The 22,069-nt window shown below is 45.0% G+C and overlaps 1 protein-coding gene across 3 annotated transcripts in view; it reads left to right on the forward strand.

Moving 5' to 3' along the window:
- The window catches only part of SLC25A22 (solute carrier family 25 member 22), a 233,242-nt gene that overhangs the window by 178,168 nt on the left and 33,005 nt on the right, over nt 1-22,069 (forward strand). For all 3 annotated transcript variants that reach the window (XM_029582910.1, XM_029582914.1, XM_029582913.1), the window contains exon 8: nt 5,833-5,987. In XM_029582910.1, coding sequence (XP_029438770.1) covers nt 5,833-5,987 — 155 coding nt within the window. The remainder of the gene's footprint in view (nt 1-5,832; nt 5,988-22,069) is intronic.

Here is a 22,069-nt window from a genome sequence, read left to right on the forward strand (position 1 = left end):
CCACCCCAGAAAGCTTAGAAAAGAAATGTAAATCCTCCTAGGTCTGAGGTGGAGTACCACCCTGAGCACAACAATAGACATTATTTGCCACCAGAAATGTGTGTTTACTCCACCTCAGACCCAGGAGTTAAATTTCCAGTGTAAGCTCTTTGAGGCAGGCACCAGTCACAGGTTTTCTTTTTTTTCCTGGACAGCTGGCCAGCACATGCACATGCAGTGCTAAAGTGTGTACTGTTCAGATGTTGGTGCTCACCCAGACAGACTATGCTTTGTTCCTCTAGCTGAGGGTGCATTCCCCAGAGAGCTTATTCTTTTATTTTACTTCCCATTCCTTGTCAAAATGGTCTTCAATGAGAGAATGTGTCCACAAGTTGGGATGCACAGCACCAATCTTGCATGTAATGCCATTTTGGCAAGGCATGGGAAGTAAAATCAAAGCATACGTTCTTTGAGGTGGGCTTCTTCGGCCAAACAGTATGCACTTTAGCACTGTGCGTCTGACTATGGTATCCTATTCAGCTTTAGGTGCTCCCCCTCACCAGAGAGTTTGTTTTGTTGAGAGCTGTAGTTGCCCACCCCAGAGAGCTTATGCTTTGATTTTACTTGTCATTCTCTTCCTAAAGGGCCTTAGATGCAAGAATTTGTTCTTTGGAGTGGGCTCACAACTAGCTAAGCAAAGTGTAAGCTCCCTAGGGTGGGCATCTACAGTTAAATAGTATGCCAAAATTGGAAGCACAGTGCTGGTGTTCTGTTCAACTGTATGACACAGTTGTGAGCCGCTGTGGTGTGGTTGATAATGCCTAGCGGGTAAGCCCACTAGGCCCATGCCGACAATTGGGGACTCACCCTGGACTGGGACTGAGCTAGACCTTTACCTATACCAGCCCCGTTCCCTGCAGGTTGAGCCCTTAGGTTCCAGGGGCTGGCAGGACTTAGTTGAATGTCCCACAGGGTGATCATAATAAAATAGTCCAGAGTCGGGCTAAGGTCGGGGCAAGCCGTGATCAGGGAGTTACAAAGTATAAGCAGAGGGTCAAGCAGGCAGTGTTCAGGGAATAGTCAAGCTTCAGAGCAGAGGTCAAAACTAGGCAGCAAACAGAGGGGCGGTCTAGGTCTGGAGTTAGAGCTTAAAGGTCAAGCAGACAATGGACCAGAACCAGCTAGGTAAGCTGGTCAAGACAGGACAGACTGAGTGAGACAAGACTGGAGCAGGGAGCAAGAATGAGGCAAGGCTGGAGCCAAGGATGAGGCATGTGGTGAGCATTACGCACTGCTAAGAGCAGGAGGACCTGTTGCTGTGGCAAGGGCTTGGAGCAAGGCTAGAGCTGCGCCAACGTCATCACTGGGCGCCTTCAGAGACTTTCCCGCCATTGAGCCAATAAAAGACGGTGCAAGCTGTGTGCACGGGCCTAGAGAGAGCTGTGGGAGGGGCAAGAAGGTGGCGTCCATGCCCCAAGCACCTGGTGACGTTGGGCGATGTCTTCATTGCCAGGATCCCAGCAGCATTTTCAAGGCCTGACAGTGTTGGGGGTGAGTGTGGTTGGTCACGGGCCTCCCTGTGACCGACCAAAATGTTACAGCACCCCCCTCTCTTAAGCCCCCTTCCTGGGACCTAAGCCCAGACTTTCTGGGGAAAGCACTCGTGAAATTCTTTTACCAGTTGTGGTGCTTGAAGATTAAATGCAGGTTTCAATGAATTCTCCTTGGGATCGTAGCCTTTCCAAGAGATAAGATACTGTATCTTATTTCACACTCTTCTGGAATCTAGACAAGGGACTGGGACAAGCTAGGTAAGCTTGATGAAACTGGACAGGCTGGGTGAGAGAAGAATGGAGCAGGAATATAGCAAGGCTGGAGCAAGGATGAGGCAAGGCTGGAGCCAGGACAAGGCACTTGCCGAGCAGCACACACTACTAAGAGCAGGAGGACCTGTTGCAAGGGCTTGGCGCACAGCTTGGGTTTATATACTGGGTGCCTCTCCATGGGGCCAGTAAAGAATGGTGCACGCATGCCTAGAGAGAGCTGCAGGAAGTGCGAGATGGCGGTGTCCATGCCGCAAGCACCTGGTAATGTCGGGAAGTGTCTTCACTGCCAGGATCCCAGTGGTATCTTCAAGGCCTGGCAGCATTTGGGGTGAGTGTGACTGGTCGTGGGCCTCCTGCAACTGGCCAAAATACTATACTATACAAGATCATCGGAAATTAAACGCCTGGGTCCAAGGTGTGGGAAACTCACATTTCTGGTGGCCAGAGTTATTCTTTTGCTGTGCCAAGCCTGGTAGAAGTCACTGGATATTACCATACTTAGCACAGCAATAGTATAATATGGCAACCAGAAATGTAAGTTAAGTTGTCCTCCTGCCTTGACCCAGGAGTTATATTTCCAGCATTAAGAACATGTGCTTTACGCTGACCTCCCTTTAGCGTGCCTCCCTGCATTGCACAGGATTAGCTAATGCCTTCCTTGCATGTACCTGCCCTAATCCTAGCGCTAGTTTTTAATCCTGTTGTAACATTTTTTAGGAGTTAAAACCCCTGTTACATACCAGAATTAACTTATGCCAGCAAAATGTATGCTAAATCAGGAGCAAAAACCTGCACTAACGTTAGCACCTCTTATTACATCGGTCTCAAGGAGAGAGAAGTCTTTCATCGAACCTTCCCTCCCTCAGCTTGATGGCTTGGATGCTGAGTACTCAATGAACACCGAGTTACCCTTCCCCAAGGAGGTTGAGGACATAATAGTATCTGACTGAAGAGCCTATGGTTTTAAATGGAAAAGATTCTTCACATGATTCCAACAAAAGACTTATGGCAACCCCAACCTCCAATTGCGAAACCACCTGTTCCATGGGACCTAAATGTCCTTGTGGCACAACTGATGAAACCACCATTTGAGCCATTGCATATAAGGCAGATGATGGACTAATGCCTGAAGCTCGCTAACTCTTCTGGCTGATATTATTGCTACAAGGAATATCTCTTTCCACGTTAGAAACTTGAGAGAAGCTGACCCACCCGAAGTTTCTACCAAATGTAGTTTCGGCTTTCCATATTAATCAAACCATCATGTTACCTATGTTCTTACCGAGTCCATACGAACGTGAAGGTGAGAAAGCTCTAGACTGTAAAAGAACTTTGTCTTACTACAAATGAAGGTTTCAACTGCATCGTCAGATGCAGCTATTTGTCTCGTACAATCCTAACAGACTGAGCATAAGAGTGGCCAAATGTACATTGTCCAGCTGGCTAGTAGACTGCATCATGCAATGCTATACGCTAGCAGGACACCATTAAGGCACGTCAGGTTAGAGCCATTGCTGCATCTGTGAGTCAGACCTCCTCAAGACATCTGCAAAACTGCAGCATGGTCATCAGTACACAACTTTGCATCCCATTATTGTCTAAATCTCTCAAAGAATGGCAGTAAATTTGGACAAGTAGTTTTGCATAGCCTGTTCACCAAGTAGTCTAATATCCATGGTGGGGTCCAGGTACTCCTGGGGGAATTCTGCACACAAAAACTGAAAATTCTGGGCACAAAAACTGAAAATTCTGCAAAATTCTGCAAACTTTATATTGGTCAAAATAACACAATTTACATGACAGTCTTTAAGTAATTACATTTTAAATTATTACAGAAAAAAGTTGTTACTTAAAGTTGCAGAATTTTAAATATTTTGAGCAGAATTTCCCTAGAAATTCACTGTAAAAGCGTCCCTTCCACTTGCTCTCCCTACTCCCCTGGCCACTTTGCCCTCTCAGGCCCCAACTCCTCCATCTGCCAGTATCTCTCCCCTCCACCTCTAGGCTCAACCCCTTCCACTCTATTGCCAGTCCCAGAGTTTGACCCCTTTCTCAGTACTGCCCCTCACACAGGCGCCCTCTGTCCCTCCCTCTCTCACACACATGCTCCCTCTCTCTAATACACATGCACACACCCTTATACAGGCCCCCTCACTCTCTCGCACACACACCGCCCCTCATACAGGGTCCCTCTCTCTTGCATACACACCCACACAAGCTCCCTTTCTCTCTCACACATACATCCTCACACAGGCTACCTATGTCTCTCTCTCTCACGCACCCCTTCACACAGGCTCTGTCTCATACATACACAATCCTTTCACGCAAGCTAGCACCCTCACATACACACAATCCCTAATCTCTCACACACATACACTCCTTCACAATCTCCTCATATAGGCTCCCTCTCTCTGGCACCCACACTCAAGCATCCCCTAGCCCCCCTCTCTTATCTCCCATGCTCTCTCACCCTCCTGCTCTCTGTCACCCTCCCCTCCCCTCATATAGGCTCCCTCTCTGAAACCCACAAGCATCCCCCCACTCCCCCTCTTACCAACCAAGCTGTCTCTCACCCTCCCCCACACCCACTCTCCTCTCACACACATTCTCTCTCACCGGCATCCCCTTCCCCTCATATAGGCTCCCTCTCTCTGAAACCCACACTCAAGCATTCCCCCCACCCACCCTTTCTTACCTCCCATGCCGTATCTCACACCCTCCTGCTCTCTCTCACCCTCCCCACCCCCCCTCTTACCAACCATGCTCTCTGTCACCCTCCCCTCTCTCACACACACATTCTCTCTCACTGGCATGCTGTGGGATGTGCTCCGTTCACGGCGAAGATGAAGGCCCGGGCGCGCCGTTCGTGGCACACAGGGGCCTTCCCTTTTCGCCGCGAACGGCGCACTGGGCCTTCATCTTCGCCACGAACGGAGCGCATCCCATGTGCCATGAGGCCGCTCCATTCGCAGCATGCCAGGGTCTCCTCAGCTATTTTCTGCCGTGCTGCGATGCCCCCACTCTCGCGATGGCTGCTGTCCATGCTCTTCTGGTTTTGAATCCTCTTCCGGCGAGGGAGGAAATCAGCGAGGCGACGGTGGAAATCTGCGGGAAGGGCGACAAGGGAGGAAATCTGCGAGGTGAGGGAGGAAATCTGCGGGAAGGGGGAATTCTGTGCAAATTCTGCATTCCGCAGTAGCACAGAATTCTCCCAGGAGTAATGGTCCAGGTTACTTACTCAGTAAACTCTCTGTTTCAAACTTCAGCTTGGGACTCCCCACATGTCATGGCTAATTTAGTCCTGCTTGTTGACAGAGAAGACAAGTTTGCTTATGATAAATGGTGTACATCCTTAGACAGCAGGATGAATTAGCTATGCTAAATACCCACTGCCTCCCTGAAGAGTCGAGTAACGATCTAGAATTAGCTCTAAAATTGACTGAGGGATCTCACAAGGCAACGCTCATGTGGGAATTCCCACACTTGCTCAGTAAAGCAAAGCTCTATTAGCTAAGAGAGCAAGAGAGATCTGTTTCGGTGCCATCAAATGACGTCTCTCACATATCATGGCTAATTCATCCTGCTGTCTATGGAGAACACCATTTATGATAAGCAAACTTGCTTTTCTCTGGTGACGCAGAGTGCAGTTATGTCTTATCCTGGTGATATAGAATGGATGTTCATGTTACCCTCGTGATGCAGAGTGGATGTATGTCCCACCCTGGTGATATAGAAACGATGTACATCTTACCCTGGTGACACTGATTGGATGTACACTTTTTGCTGCTGATGTATACTGAATGTAGGCATTTCACTGGTGATGTAGAATGTATATATGTGTTTCCCTGGTGGCACAGAGGGCATTATATATTTCCCTGGAGATGCAGAGAGGATATAAGTGTTTCCCTACTGATGAAAAGAAGATATGCATATTTCTCTAATGATAAGGTCTTGCTGATGGGGTTTTGTTGACCTTCTCGTGTGTTCATTTCTCCTGATACTGTTCCTCTCTTTCCCTCTTCCGCAGGGATGTCCCCTTCTCCATGGTTTATTTCCCACTTTTTGCCAACCTTAACAAACTGGGTCAGAAGACTCCCGACGAGAAAGCTCCCTTTTATGTCTCGTTCATTTCTGGCTGCATTGCAGGCAGCTCTGCTGCTGTGGCAGTTAATCCATTAGACGGTAAGTTTGGCATGAACCATCGATTACGGGTCAGGGGTGAGAGGGGTACGCTTGCAATTCTGGTAGGCAACAGCTTCAGGGGGGACAGAGCAGTATGACTGACTGAGATCACTTAGGTCATACAGAGCCATGACCACCATGGCTAAGTGCTTGCAGTGTACATGCATTGTGAGATATAAATCTACATTTGAAAAAGTTTCTAAACAACTCACCTCCATTAAAAATGTATTAGCTTAGTAGTTTTAAAAATGATTTTTACATAAATCAGTGACCATCTATAAACACTACTTAGGAAATCAGAAGAGCAGCTTCTAACTGCTGCACAAAAGGCAGAAAGAATCGCCTTCCTGCAAAGAGGACCTTCAGTATTTTGTGAAGAGAATCCAAAAGTACTGAAAAAAAAATATCACTAAAACAAACTTTCACTGCCAAACACCCAAAAATCCTGAGGGGAAAGACATGCAAATAGATAACATTTAGAGAAAGAGTCTGATTGCTAAGCCACATTAAAATTGTCAATGCACTGATCTTAACCCAAGCATTTTTGGGTGATTTAACACCCCAGTTAACTAAAGCACATAAAGCCTTTAGCAAATCAGTCAAGAACATTGGATTTTTCTGTGACCTGAAATGCACCTGCATTAGACTAACGAGGTGACCAAAAGAATTTAACTAAATCTCCCAAAGGGTAGATGTTTTCACAATTTCAGTGAGTTTCTAACTGGATATGAATATTAATGAACTGCTTAGCATGTATTTAATATTATTTATGACCAAAAATAAGGGAAAGTAAAGAATGTATAATAACAAAGATTTACAGAATGTTTACAAAATTGGTTTACTACAATTTTATTCTATCAAAAATATAAATGTGTAATTACGTAATCCAGTTATATATAAATGCAATCATATTATTATGATGCTGGAAGAATCAATCCCAATATCCCTATATTATAAAAACCTCACTGTGAACCCGCACACACACATACTCACTCATACCATCCCAAATCCAAATATAAAATAAAAAAATGAAATAAAAGTACTGAAGGATGCCAGGAAGAGGAGGAAAATCGACCACAGTTATCAAAGATATAAAATTCTGATCCACTTCATCAAATTCTTCTACAAATGCTGGTAAAAGATAATACCAATGATGCCAATTCAATAATGGCCCGTATATATAACTACTCTTCCATCTTCCTACTCATATAGCACAATCCATCATCTCTAACATTCCCATTCCGAACAAAGAATTCTTCATTTCACCCTCACACATAGGGGCTTCTTCAGGGGAAATTTAAAGCTCGCCCAAACATTTAGACAACAACAAACACCATTACTCAATACATGGTATAGCACTACCCTTCACTGATATCTCAAACAATCATACATACTTATTAAATGTAGGAAGAACTATCCCAACTTAAGACTTCCTTATGGTGCTGATTCTATACTGAAGATTATAGGTCCGTGCTGCTAAAACCATCAGTTCACTGTCCAGCAATACATATTCGCAAACTACAACTCCAATAGAAAAACAATCATAAGCACAACAACTAATTTAATGAACAATCCATGGAAAATATAAAGCAAACTTAAGACAACAAATTACCTTGCAACTCTCAAAGACGCTAATTCAACTGAAAACACGTCAGTGGCCTGACGTGATATGACATAAGCGTGACAACAACGTCTATTATATAGCTGTAATCACCCACACTAATCCACCTTGAATCATATATAGACATCTAAATTAAATTGTTAACCCTATAGAAAGGCTGACCTCTCAATTTGGTTGTTTAATTCTTCCAGACTAACAGTACTCCACAGGAAAATAAATCGTTGTTCCACTCTTAACATCTGAGATATGTTACCCCCATTGCTGAGTCTGACGACGTATAACAAAGAATTTAGGTCATCTAAGGTGTGAGCCATAAGATTCCAATGATCAACCAATGGGGCATTTTTCTTCCTCAACTTGATGCAAGTTTTATGTTCAATAATTCTCAACTTAATCTGTCTCTTAGGCCTAGATTTATCATTTTGCTATAAATTTTGAATGAATAGTGCATGCGATAAAAAAAAGGGGTGTGGTTAGGGAAATTTTTGAGATACCTCAACACATGATATTTTAGTGCTTTGTATAGGTATTTTATTGCAATGCATGTTAAATTTATTGCACCTGGAGGGAGAGAGCGCGAGCTAGTAACTTGAGGTGAGGTTTTGGTGCTAGTCTAGGGTTTGGGGGGGCAGTTTTACATGCACAGTCCGAGGTACAAACAGCACAGTACACATCAGTGAAGATTTGATGTGAGTTGGAGTGAGAAAAAGGTACACAAAGATGAGATTTGTACTCTTGACCTAATTTGATGCACTCTTTACCTATCTGCTATCAAGCTAGGGCGAGAGTGCATATCCCATTTAGGGCATAACGCCAGGAAAAATGGTGTAGTTATTTCTGGTGTGATAACATGTATTACACTATCACACACAACATTAAACACCCCTCATTTTCCCAAACTCCTCCCTTTTGATTGCATTTTTAAAATGTGCATACACTATTTTAGAGAAGTAAACAAAAGTAAGAGGAATAAGAAACTGATTTCGTTCTCGAAGGAAGTGCCTGAGAAAATAAAGGCAAAAAGAACAGTGTTCAAGAACTTTAAAGGATCCCTAAAAGAGGAAAACAGGGAAGTATATCTGATGAAAGTGAGGGAGATGAAGAAAGAAATCAAGAAAGCAAAAACTCAGGAGGAAGGAAGGATTGCCAAAGAGGTAGAGCAAGGGGACAAAACATTTTTTAGATATATCAGAGAAAGGAGAAAGGTCCAAAATAGTATAGTGAAATTGAAAGGTGACAAAGATCAATGTGTGGAGAGAGACAAATAAATGATGGGAATATTAAACAAATACTTCAATTCGGTGCTCCTTGAAGAAGGACCATTGCTAATTGACAAGACTGTAGATGGGTTTGGAGTAGACGAAACTCCGTTTACAGAAGAGAAAGTATGGAAAGAGCTAGGAAAACAGAAAGTAGACAAGGCCATGGTGCCAGATGAGGTACATCCTTGGATAATTAGAGAGCTCAGAGATATGCTGGCAGGTCCGCTGAAAGACCTGTTCAATAGATCTCTGGAAACAGGAGGGTGCCGCGAGATAGGAAAAGAGTGGTAGTGGTCCCGCTTCACAAGAGTGGGAGCAGAGAGGAGGCTGGAAACTACAGGCTGGTTATCCTTACCTCTGTGGTGGGAAAAATAATGGAGACTCTGCTGAAGGAAAGGATAGTGAACTATCTACAATCCAGTAGGTTGCTTGACCCAAGGCACCATGAATTCACCAAGGGAAGGTCCTGTCAAACAAATCTGATTGATTTTTTTTTGATTGGGTGACTAGAGAATTGGATCAGGGAAGAGCGCTCGATGTGGTGTACTTGAATTTTAGTAAAGCTTTTGATACGATCCCGCATAGGAGACTTGTGAACAAAATGAGAAGCTTGGGAGTGGGCGCCAAGGTAGTAGCATGGATTGCAAACTGGTTGACTGACAGGAAATAGCGTTTAATGGTAAATGGAACCTACTTTGAAGAAAGCACGGTGTTAAGTGGTGTGCCACTGGGATTGATTCTGGGTCCAATTCTGTTCGCTATCTTTGCAAACAACATTGCGGAAGGGATAGAAGGTAAAGTTTGTCTATTTGCGGATGATACTAAGATCTGCAACAGAGTGGACAAGCCTGAAGTAGAGAAAATGAAAAGTGACTTAAGAAAGCTTGTAGAGTGGTCAAAGATTTGGCAGCTGGGATTCAATACCAAGAAGTGCAGAATCATGCATCTGGAGTGCGGTGATCCAAAAGAGCTGTATATGATGGGCGATGAAAGACTAATGTACACGGACTAGGAGAGGCACCTTGGTGTGATAGTGCCTGGTGATTTGAAGGTAGTAAAGCAATGTGACAAGGTGCTAGCTAAGGCTAGAGGAATGCTAGACTGCATAGAGAGAGGAATAACCAATAAGAAAAAGGAGGTGGTGATGCCCTTGTACAAGTCCTTGGTGAGGCCTCACCTGGAGTACTGCGTTCAGTACTGGTGCCCATATCTCAAAATGGATAAAGACAGTATAGAGGCGGCCCAAAGAAGAGCAACCAAAATTGTATAGGGTCAGCATTGGAAGACTTATGAGGAGAGGCTGAAGGATCTGAATATGTGCAGGGGAGTTATGATACAGACCTTCAGATACCTGAAAGGTTTTAATGATGCACAATCGTCAAACCTTTTCTGTTGGCAAGAAATCAGTAGAACTAGAGGTCATGAAATGAAACTCCAGGGAGGACAACTCAGAACCAATGTCAGGAAATATTTCTTCATGGAGAGTGTGGTGAATGCTTGCAGTGCCTTTCTGGAGGAGGTGGTGAAGATGAAAACAGTGAAAGAATTCAAAGGGGCATGGGATAAACACTGTGGATCCCTAAAGGCTAGAGGATTGAAATGAAGAAAAGAGTGTAACTTGCTGGTGTGGCAGTTATTACCCTTAACAAATAAGCCTTGATATTGTTGATGCAATTCCATCATTGCTCTCTACTTCACCTGCAGTGCAAAAAGGGGAATTGGATTCAGACAGTAACAAACGAGGGCCCCGACTTTTATGATTTGTGGAACAAATAAGCATGGGGTAACTTTCTGATGTGGTTTTTACTACCCTTAGGGGTAGATTTTAAAAGAAGCGCGATCAGCCTACTTTTGCTTGCGCATCAGACTCAAGCAAAAGTACGCTGGATTTTAGTAGATACGCGCGGAGCCGCACGTATCCACTAAAATCCTGGATCGGCGCGCGCAAGGCTATCGATTTTGTATAGCCTGCGCGCGCCGAGCCGCGCTGCCTCCCCCCGTTCCCTCCAAGGCCGCTCCGAAATCGGAGCGGCCTCGGAGGGAACTTTCCTTTGCCCCCCCCTCACCTTACCCTCCCTTCCCCTACCTAACCCACCCACCCGGCCCTGTCTACACCCCCCCCCTTACCTTTGTCGGGGGATTTACGCCTCCCGGAGGGAGACGTAAATCCCCGCGCGCCAGCGGGCCTGCTGCGCGCCGGGCCGCGACCTGGGGGCGGGTACGGAGGGCGCGGCCACGCCCCCGGGCCGTAGCCACGCCCCCGTACCCGCCCCCAAAACGCTGCCGACACGCCCCCGGAACGTCGCGACGACCGGGCCCGCCCCCCGACACGCCCCCCTCCGAGAACCCCGGGACTTACGCGAGTCCCGGGGCTCTGCGCACGCCGGGAGGCCTATGTAAAATAGGCTTCCCGGCGCGCAGGGCCCTGCTCGCGTAAATCCGCCCGGTTTTGGGCGGATTTACGCGAGCAGGGCTCTGAAAATCCGCCCCTTAATCAACAAGCCTTATACTTTCGATGCAACTCCAGCATTGCTCTCTGCTTCCATAGCAAGGGTAAAGGGAAATTGGATTCAAACAGCAATCCAACAAGGTTCCTGACTTTTACATTCTGGAAAACTGATAGGCATGGGGATAACCTGCACGGTGCAGCAGATACTAGCATAAGCTTGCTGGGCAGACTGGATGGATCAGTTTTTCATTTTCTGCCATCATTTCTTTGTTTCTATGGAGAAAATCCAGTGGCTGCATTGATATGGGTATTATAAGAAAACTCGGCCCATGGCAGAAGATGGCCCAGTTATTCTGATGCTTGTTAACGTATGAGCAGAGAAAGCTTTTGAAGGTGTGATTGGTGCATTCCGCTTGTCCATTCCCTTGCGGGTGATAGGCTGTGGTGTAATCGAACATAATGCTGAATTTCCTGTAGAGGAAGCGCCAATAGCTCAGTGAACTGGACTCCTCTGTTTGACAATATGTGCTTGGATAAACCATGTAGATGAAATACATGGAGAGTGAAAAGGCGCACCAGTTCTGGTGCAGATGGAAGACCCGGTAGGGGAACAAAGTGTGCCATCTTAGAGAATCAGTCTACCACCACCCAAATTACAGTGGTGTCATCTGAGAGTAGGAGGTCTATGATAGTCTGTGGACAGGTGGGTCCAGGGGGCTGGCAACAGCTGTAATAGCCCCCAGCATTGACCATGCAGCGCGTTTTGCTGTGCACAAGTAGGGCACGAGTCAACATAGGCCTTGACGTCTTGCTTCATCTTGGGCCACCAATAGTGTCATAGAAGCAATTCAAGGATTCGTGCCCACCCAGGGTTACCCGCGACATGCTAGTCATGAGCCCATTTTAACACTTTCTCATGGAGTTTGCAAGGTATGACCGTCTTTCCTGAAGGGATGGTTACCATAGTGGCCAAAAGTATCCTGGCAAGGTCAGTGATGTGTCTGGGAGGTTCTGGAACATCCTCCGTCTGGAAGGAGTGAGAGAGGGCATCTGCCCATAGGTTCTTGAGCACTGGTTGGTATCGCAATTCAGAGTCGAAGAGAGCAAAGAACAAGTACCAATGGGCTTTTCTTGCATTGAGCTGCTGAGCTTGGTGTAAATGTTTGAGGTTCTTGTGGTCTGTATATATTGCAATTCAGTGTTGAGCTCCCTCAAGTAGTTGTCACCATTTCTTGAGAGCTAGTTTGACAGCTAGAAGTTCTCAGTCTCCGATATTATAATTACGTTCAGCTAAAGAGAAATTCTTAGAAAAGAAGGAACATGGCTAAAGGACTCCTTCTGGAGAGTGTTGGCTAAGGACAGCCCCTATGCCTTAGCGACGAAGCATCAACTTCGAGAATGAAGGGCCGTGTAGGATCCAGATGATGCAGACATGGTGTTCTTTAACTTCTGAAATGCCTCCAGAGCTTCGGGTGGCCAGTCTTTGGTATTGGCACCCTTGTGAGTAAGGGCAGTGAGTGGTGCCACCATGGATGAGTAGTTTGGGATAGACTGACAATAAAAATTAGCAAATCCCAAGAATCTTTGTAGAGCTCGGAGCCCCTCAGAGTGAAGCCAGTCCCCGAGGGCCTTTACCTTGACAGGGTTCATGCAGAATCCTTCACAAGACATGTATTCCAGAATGTGAAATTCTTCTTGTTTGAAAAGACATTTTTCCAACTTGGTATAAAGGTTGTTTTTTCACAGACAGAGAACGAGACAGACATTTCAGAGGTGGTAGCACAGTATTTGAGAAAAGAATAAGATGTCATCTACATATACAACCATATGGGAGTAGAGAAGGTCGCGAAAGATCTCATTGACCATTTTCTGGAAAACTGTGGGGATGCTGCAAAGCCCGAATGGTATGACTAAGTATTCGTAGTGTCCTACATGAGTGTTAAATGCTATCTTCCACTTGTCACCAGCCTTGATACGTATAAGGTTATACGTTCCCCTAAGGTCCAACTTGGTGAATATCTTAGCCCCTTGCAGGCAATCAAAGAGTTCTGTTATTAGCAGTAATGGATACCGGTTATTCTTGGTGATGGCGGTCAGGCCATGATAGTCAATGTATGGCCTAAGGGAGCCATCTTTTTTTGTAACAAAGAAGAACCAGCGCCTGCTAGAGGAGAAGATGGTCAAATAAATCTGTGTTCCAGATTTTCCCGAATGTAGGCAGACATTGCTCAAATCTCGGGAAGAGACAGTGGGTAGACTAATCCGCATGGGGGCTTACTCCCTGGGAGGAGTTCAATGCCAAAATCATAGGGTGGTGCAGTTGTAGAACTTCAGCTTTCTTCTTTGAAAAGACATCTTTGAAATCTGCACACTACAGAGGGAGCCCAAGACATGTAGCCACGGTCACAGTGCAAGTAGGTTCAATGTGCTCCAAGCATGAGTCTGAGCAGTCACAGCCCTAATGGGCATGTTGCAGGGTAGCCCAGTTGAATTGTGGTCGATGCCGCTGGAGCCAGGGTAGCCCCAAGATAATAAGATGGATAGTCCTGGAGATTATGTGTAGGCTGAGCTTTTCCAGATGTAGGAGGTCCATGCAGAAGGACATGGGTGCCATTGTTAGAATGACTTGACCAGGAAGCAGGTCTCTGTAAAGGGAAGAGATGTCTAATAGAGAGGTCATACTGACTGTGGGAATCAAAAGTTGCTTGACGAGTTCTTTCAGGATGAAATTCTCCCCAGAGCCAGAATCCATAAAGGCCTAGGTGGAAAAGTGTATGGAACTCAGCTCCAGGTCACCGGAACCAGTAGTTGGGGAGTGGGAACAGTGAGACCTAGGGTCATCTTCCCCACTAGACCCTAGGGGTAGAAGTTTCCCGACCTCAGCAGACATTGAGCCAGCAAGTGACCCTGGCCAGCACAATATAGACAGAGGCTCTGCTGCTTGTGGCGAAGCCTCTCCTCTGGGGCTAAGCGAAACCGTCCCAGCTGCATGGACTTTTCTGAAGTAGGTGAGGTGGACGAAGGAGCAGTTGGGAGTCAGAGAGGATTCTGGAGCCTAGTTGCCAAAGCAATGTTCCTTCTTGCTGGATGGGTCTCAAGGGCTCTTTGTTGTAGCTGGCAATCTATTATCCCAATCAGGGCTGCAAGTTCTTCCAATGAAGTGGGGAGGTCTTGGGCAGTGAGTTCATCCTTGATTCTGAGCAAGATACCTTCAAGGAATATGGCAAGCAAACCATTTTTTCATCAGTTTAATTCAATCGCTAGAGTCCAAAATTCTATGGCTTACTCTGCCAGAGTTCTAGAACCTTGATGTAGGGGGAGGAGGTTGGATGCCATCATTGCCCCAAGGTCTTGCACCTTGAAGATTACCCTGAATTGTTCCATAAATTGTTGCAGGCTGAGCAGAAAATGGGTCTCCCCTCTCCCAGAGAGGAGATGCCCAAGCCAGGGCAGAGCCATCCAGCAGAGACAATATGTAGGTGGTTTTTGCCTGGACATTCAGGAATAGTGGTGCTTGCAGTTGGAAATATATGTGACACTGATTCAAGAATCCCTGACAATGCCTGGGGTCCCTGGCTTACTGGTGTGCTGCCAGTAATTGTGGAATTGGCTGGTGGATGTGTTCGAGAGGTGGCAGTGCTGGTGCTGGTGGGGGTAGCACTGCAGCACTGGTCAGAGTGTTCAGACGGGTAGGTGGCCAATTCATGGAAGTAGTCAGGAGCTCCAAGGCTTGCTGCTGTTCATGTAGACTATGGGTGAGGCTTGGAATAGCCTACAGGGAGGATAAGCCTGCAAGGTCCATTGCTTCAGCAACCGGTTGCGTTCATGGACCCTTAGGCTGAGGCAGGATTGGCACAACCTGCAAGGAGAAGCCCTGCAAGTTTCCACTGTCAGTAGGTGGACTTGGACAAAACAGAGACCCAGCTGGAGCTTTGCCTATACTGGCCCTCATTCCCCTTAGGTTGAGCCTTTGGGTGCCAGGGCCAGCAGGTTTTAGACTCCTCCTTTGCCTTGAGCAGAAGAGGAGGTCCTTCAATAGCAGGGTTGTAGTTGGGTGACAATCAGGTGTGTCGAGGAGCAAGCAGAGGTCTGTGGCAGGCAGCAGTCAAGCGTGTTGAGATGCAGATGTGGCAGGCAGCGGTCAGGGGTGTTGAGAAGCAGGCAGAGGTCGGCAGCAGGCAGCGGTCAACGAAATCTGAGGTCAGTTGGAGATCAAAACAGGTATTGGCCAGGAGAAGCACAGAAGGTAAGGAAAACGGACGACAAGGCTGAACTGAAGGCAATGCAGAAGCTGGAGACAAGACTTTGAAGAGAAGACTGGACTGAAAATAAGACGCTGTACTCAGAGTAGTGGGACCTGTTGCCAAGGCATGTTGCAGTTGGGAAGCTGCCTTTTTATAGGCCAACACTAGTGCCGTCATCTCCAAGAGCCATACGGTTTTCCCACCACGGTCCCTTTAAATGTTTCAGCATGACACTTGCTGAAGTTGGTGGTGCCTTGCTGCATGAAGGCCCAGTGGCTTCCTGGTGTACCCAGGGGTGGCTTCCTACTGCATGAAGGAATGGGGTTGCCCTGCCGCAACAGAGAATGACATGGCTGACCCAAGACTGAAAGTGAGGGTGGCAGTTCATGAGATTAGCCCATGGACCTTTGAACGCAACACATTGATATCAGGCTTACCGGTTTGTAGTTTCTGGATCACCTCTAGAACACTTTTTAAAAACTAGCCACTCTTCAGTCTTCAGCTGATATTAGTGATAGATTACAGATTAATAATAATAGGTCTGTTATTTCATTTTTCAGTTATTTCAATTCTCTGGGAGGGATGTATGCCATCTGGTCCAGATGATTTGCTATTTTTTAATTTGTAAATTTGCCGTATTACATCTTCCAGGTTCACTGAGATTTGATTCATTTCCTCTGAATGATCATCTTTGAAATCATCGGTTCAGTGTGCTCCGGCAGTCAAAAAAGCAAACAGAATGTTGGGAATTATTAGAAAGGGAATGGTGAATAAAACGGAAAATATCATAATGCCTCTTTATCGCTCCATGGTGAGACCGCACCTTGAATACTGTGTACAATTCTGGTCGCCGCATCTCAAAAAAGATATAATTGCGATGGAGAAGGTACAGAGAAGGGCTACCAAAATGATAAGGGGAATGGAACAGCTCCCCTATGAGGAAAGACTAAAGAAGTTAGGACTTTTCAGCTTGGATATATGAGAGATGAGAGGTCTAGAATGGGTAGATGTGAATCGGTTATTTACTCTTTTGGATAGTGAAAAGACTAGGGGGCACTCCATGAAGTTAGCATGGGCACATTTAAAACAAATCGGAGAAAGTTCTTTTTTACTCAACGCACAATTAAACTTTGGAATTTGTTGCCAGAGGATGTGGCTAGTGCAGTTAGTATAGCTGTGTTTAAAAAAGGATTGGATAAGTTTTTGGAGGAGAAGTCCATTACCTGCTATTAAGTTCACTTAGAGAATAGCCACTTCCATTAGCAATGGTCATTGTTAAAAAATACCATTCTAGAAGCACAGCCTAGATGTTTTCCACACATTAAGAAAGGTGGAAAGAAGGCAAAACGATTACCAGCATGGTTAAAAGGGGAGGTGAAAGAAGCTATTTTAGCCAAAAGATCTTCATTCAAAAACTGGAAGAAGGAACCAACAGAAGAAAATAGGATAAAGCATAAACGTTGGCAAGTTAAATGTAAGACATTGATAAGACAGGCTAAGAGAGAATTTGAAAAGAAGTTGGCTGTAGAGGCAAAAACTCACAGTAAAAACTTTTTTAAATATATCCGAAGCAGAAAGCCTGTGAGGGAGTCAGTTGGACCATTAGATGATCGAGGGGTTAAAGGGGCACTTAGAGAAGATAAGGCCATTGCGGAAAGATTAAATGATTTCTTTGCTTCGGTGTTTACTGAAGAGGATGTTGGGGAGGTACCCGTAATGGAGAAGGTTTTCATGGGTAATGATTCAGATGGACTGAACCAAATCACGGTGAACCTAGAAGATGTGGTAGGCCTGATTGACAAACTGAAGAGTAGTAAATCACCTGGACCGGATGGTATACACCCCAGAGTTCTGAAGGAACTAAAAAATGAAATTTCAGGCCTATTAGTAAAAATTTGTAACCTATCATTAAAATCATCCATTGTACCTGAAGACTGGAGTATAGCAAATGTAACCCCAATATTTAAAAAGGGCTCCAGGGGCGATCCGGGAAACTACAGACTGGTTAGCCTGACTTCAGTGCCAGGAAAAATAGTGGAAAGTGTTCTAAACATCAAAATCACAGAACATATAGAAAGACATGGTTTAATGGAACAAAGTCAGCATGGCTTTACCCAAGGCAAGTCTTGCCTCACAAATCTGCTTCACTTTTTTGAAGGAGTTAATAAACATGTGGATAAAGGTGAACCGATAGATGTAGTATACTTGGATTTTCAGAAGGCGTTTGACAAAGTTCCTCATGAGAGGCTTCTAGGAAAAGTAAAAAGTCATGGGATAGGTGGCGATGTCCTTTCGTGGATTGCAAACTGGCTAAAAGACAGGAAACAGAGAGTAGGATTAAATGGACAATTTTCTCAGTGGAAGGGAGTGGACAGTGGAGTGCCTCAGGGATCTGTATTGGGACCCTTACTTTTCAATATATTTATAAATGATCTGGAAAGAAATACGACGAGTGAGATAATCAAATTTGCAGATGACACAAAATTGTTCAGAGTAGTTAAATCACAAGCAGATTGTGATAAATTGCAGGAAGACCTTGTGAGACTGGAAAATTGGGCATCCAAATGGCAGATGAAATTTAATGTGGATAAGTGCAAGGTGATGCATATAGGGAAAAATAACCCATGCTATAATTACACAATGTTCGGTTCCATATTAGGTGCTACAACCCAAGAAAGAGATCTAGGCATCATAGTGGATAACACATTGAAATCGTCGGTTCAGTGTGCTGCGGCAGTCAAAAAAGCAAACAGAATGCTGGGAATTATTAGAAAGGGAATGGTGACTAAAACGGAAAATGTCATAATGCCTCTGTATCGCTCCATGGTGAGACCGCACCTTGAATACTGTGTACAATTCTGGTCACCGCACCTCAAAAAAGATATAATTGGGATGGAGAAGGTACAGAGAAGGGCTACCAAAATGATAAGGGGAATGGAACAGCTCCCCTATGAGGTTAGGACTTTTCAGCTTGGAGAAGAGACGGCTGAGGGGGGATATGATAGAGATGTTTAAAATTATGAGAGGTCTAGAACGGGTAGATGTGAATCGGTTATTTACTCTTTTGGATAATAGAAAGACTAGGGGGCACTCCATGAAGTTAGCATGGGGCACATTTAAAACTAATCGGAGAAAGTTCTTTTTTACTCAACGCACAATTAAACTCTAGAATTTGTTGCCAGAGGATGTGGTTAGTGCAGTTAGTATAGCTGTGTTTAAAAAAGGATTGGATAAGTTCTTGGAGGAGAAGTCCATTACCTGCTATTAAGTTCACTTAGAGAATAGCCACTGCCATTAGCAATGGTAACATGGAATAGACTTAGTTTTTGGGTACTTGCCAGGTTCTTATGGCCTGGATTGGCCACTGTTGGATGCTGGGCTTGATGGACCCTTGGTCTGACCCAGTATGGCATTTTCTTGTATTCTTATGTTCTTAAGTCAACTTAATTAATAACAGGTAATGTTGTACCCCGCCTGTACCCAGGCGGGGTACAACATATTAGAATGACAGTATATCAGTAAATGTAGTAGCTTAACAATTCTAGAATGAAGAAGGTGGACATACAAGACTAAACTTGAAATAAATAAGCAACATCTTAGCAAAACAATAGGTTATACCAGCATGATCAAGGCACTCATATATGGTGCCAGGCAGTTTATATCAGTCAGTTTATTGCTAATGCATGCAGGGGAGCAAATTTCAGCTGCTTTCTAGGGTGGTGGAAATTATGGGTTTGGCATTAAAGGCCTGGCAGAAGAGCCTGAAGTGGGCGTAATCATGCATTAAATCTAGCACCACATAAAATCGATACAATTCCTACCATAGACATAAAAAAACTAGCCAACACTGTTTCCCATACAATAACCAACATAATTAACCTTTCCCTAAACGAAGGATCAATCCCAGATATTCTTAAAGGTGCAATAATCAAACCCATATTAAAGAAAAGAAACAGTGATCCAAATATACTAAGTAACTACAGACCTGTCTCAAACCTACCCCTACTTGCTAAACTGATTGAAAAAACAGTACAAAAACAACTAGCTGAGCATTTAGACAACAATAACATACTTTACCCATCTCAGCACGGCTTTAGAAAACACTATAGCACCGAAACATTACTAATCTCTCTAACTGACAACGTACTACGAGGATTTGATAATGGGAAGCACTACATCATGATACTACTAGACTTATCAGCAGCATTCGACACAGTAAACCATAACACACTACTAAAAAGACTAGAAGAAATAGGCCTAAAAAACAAAACAATAAAATGGTTCAGATCTTACCTAAGCAACAGATCTTTCCAAGTTCAGATTAAAAACATAATATCAGACAGAATTGAGCTACAAAATGGAGTACCTCAGGGATCCGCACTCTTGGCGGACACTTTTTAACATCTATTTGCTGCCTCTATGCCAACCTACTGACTGGACTAGTTATCATACACTACATATATGCAGACAACATCCAATTAATACTACCAGTAGAGGACACAATTGACAAGACATTAAACCTAGCTTTGATGTACCTAGACATAATTAAGCAATTACTTAACCCAATGGAACTAATAATTAACATTGAAAAACTGAATTTATACACCTAGGGGCGGATTTTTCAGAGCCCTGCTCGCGTAAATCCGCCCAAAAACCGGGCGGATTTACGCGAGCAGGGCCCTGCGCGCCGGGAAGCCTATTTACATAGGCCTCCCGGCGCGCGCAAGTCCGGGGTTCTCGGAGGGGGCATGTCGGGGGCGTTGTCGGGGGGCGGGCCCGGTCGTCGCGGCGTTCCGGGGGCGTGTCGGCAGCGTTTGGGGGCGGGTACGGGGGCGTGGCTACGGCCGGGGGGCGTGGCCGCGCCCTCCGTACCCGCCCCCAGGTCGCGGCCCGGCGCGCAGCAGGCCCGCTGGCGCGCGGGGATTTACGTCTCCCTCCGGGAGGCGTAAATCCCCCGACAAAGGTAAGGGGGGGCTGTAGACAGGGCCGGGTGGGTGGTTAGGTAGGGGAAGGGAGGGTAAGGTTGAGGGGAGGGCAAAGGAAAGTTCCCTCCGAGGCCGCTCCGATTTCGGAGCGGCCTTGGAGGGAACGGGGGGAGGCAGCGCGGGCTCGGCGCGCGCAGGCTATACAAAATCGATAGCCTTGCGCGCGCCGATCCAGGATTTTAGTGGATACGCGCGGCTCCGCGCATATCTACTAAAATCCAGCGTACTTTGCTTGAGTCTGATGCGCAAGCAAAAGTAGGCTGATCGCGCTTCTTTTAAATCTACCCCCCTAGAGCGTTAAAAGCTCTGAGATAATCAAAAACCCCCAATCAAACTTAAAAACAATCCAAGAAATAGTACTAACCGAGAAGGCTCGGAACTTAGGAGTAATAATTGACACGGAACTCAGCCTGAAGCAACACATATCACAAAAACTAGAGAAGGATATGCCAAACTAATGGTCCTCAGGAGGCTTAAACCCCCTATTAACTCAAGCGCACTTCCGAACAGTCTTACAAGCACTTATATTCTCCAGCACAGACTACTGTAATACTCTATTTCTGGGACTACCATACTCAACAATAAGACCTCTTCAGATATTACAAAACCCGGCTGCCAGAATACTGACTGGTAAAAACAAAAGGGAACACATCACTCAAACACTGGCCGAATTACATTGGCTGCCATAGAACAAAGAGTGCAATATAAAACACTATGCACAATTCACAAACTGATATAATGAAGAAAAGCAGACCTGGTTTAACACAGCACTACGCTTACACGTCCCACAAAGAAATCTTAGATCAGCCAACAGAGCTCTACTAACCATCCCTCAGTCAAGACAGCAAAACTTACCCAAGTTAGAGAACGAGCCCTTTCCTTAGCCGGACCAGCATTATGGAATTCATTGCCACTCGAAACAAGATTACAAAGTGATTTAAAAAGCTTTAAAAAAGTTTAAAAACATGGCTTTTCAAAAAGCATTCTACAATATGAATGGGAGGAACAAGAAGTTTTAAAGGAATAAGCGAATGAACATCTACACAAAGCTAAAGTCACCTATTAGCATAATTGTATATCCATCATCATTATAGAATAACTTAAGAAACTTGCAGTTTTAAAGTTCAATATTTGTATGATTTCTATTAATCATATAAAAGACAAGATCCAGATTTCACATTATATACCTTAGATTATGAAAATTGTTACCGTAAATGTTTTGGCACTTTGTAGTAAGAATTTAATCAAATATATATATATGCGTGCCACCCTGTAAACCGTTGTGATGGTGCACTACTAAATGCCGGTATAGAAAGATTTAAATAAATAAATAAAATAAATAAAATTTGACAGAGATCTTTGAGAGGGGGTTCCATCGAGTTAGGTTCTGTTCCTAAGAAAGATTGTTGGGGGGTATCTGTTCTTTTTAATTCCTTTTGCTTGACGGATGGTGGACTGGAAAGCATGTAGAAGGATAGTTTGGTAACTAGTTCTGTTTCCTCTTAGAGCCTTGATCGCATC

Source organism: Rhinatrema bivittatum, chromosome 17 (assembly GCF_901001135.1).
Source record: "Rhinatrema bivittatum chromosome 17, aRhiBiv1.1, whole genome shotgun sequence".
In the NCBI taxonomy this organism is placed as follows: Eukaryota; Metazoa; Chordata; class Amphibia; order Gymnophiona; family Rhinatrematidae; genus Rhinatrema; species Rhinatrema bivittatum.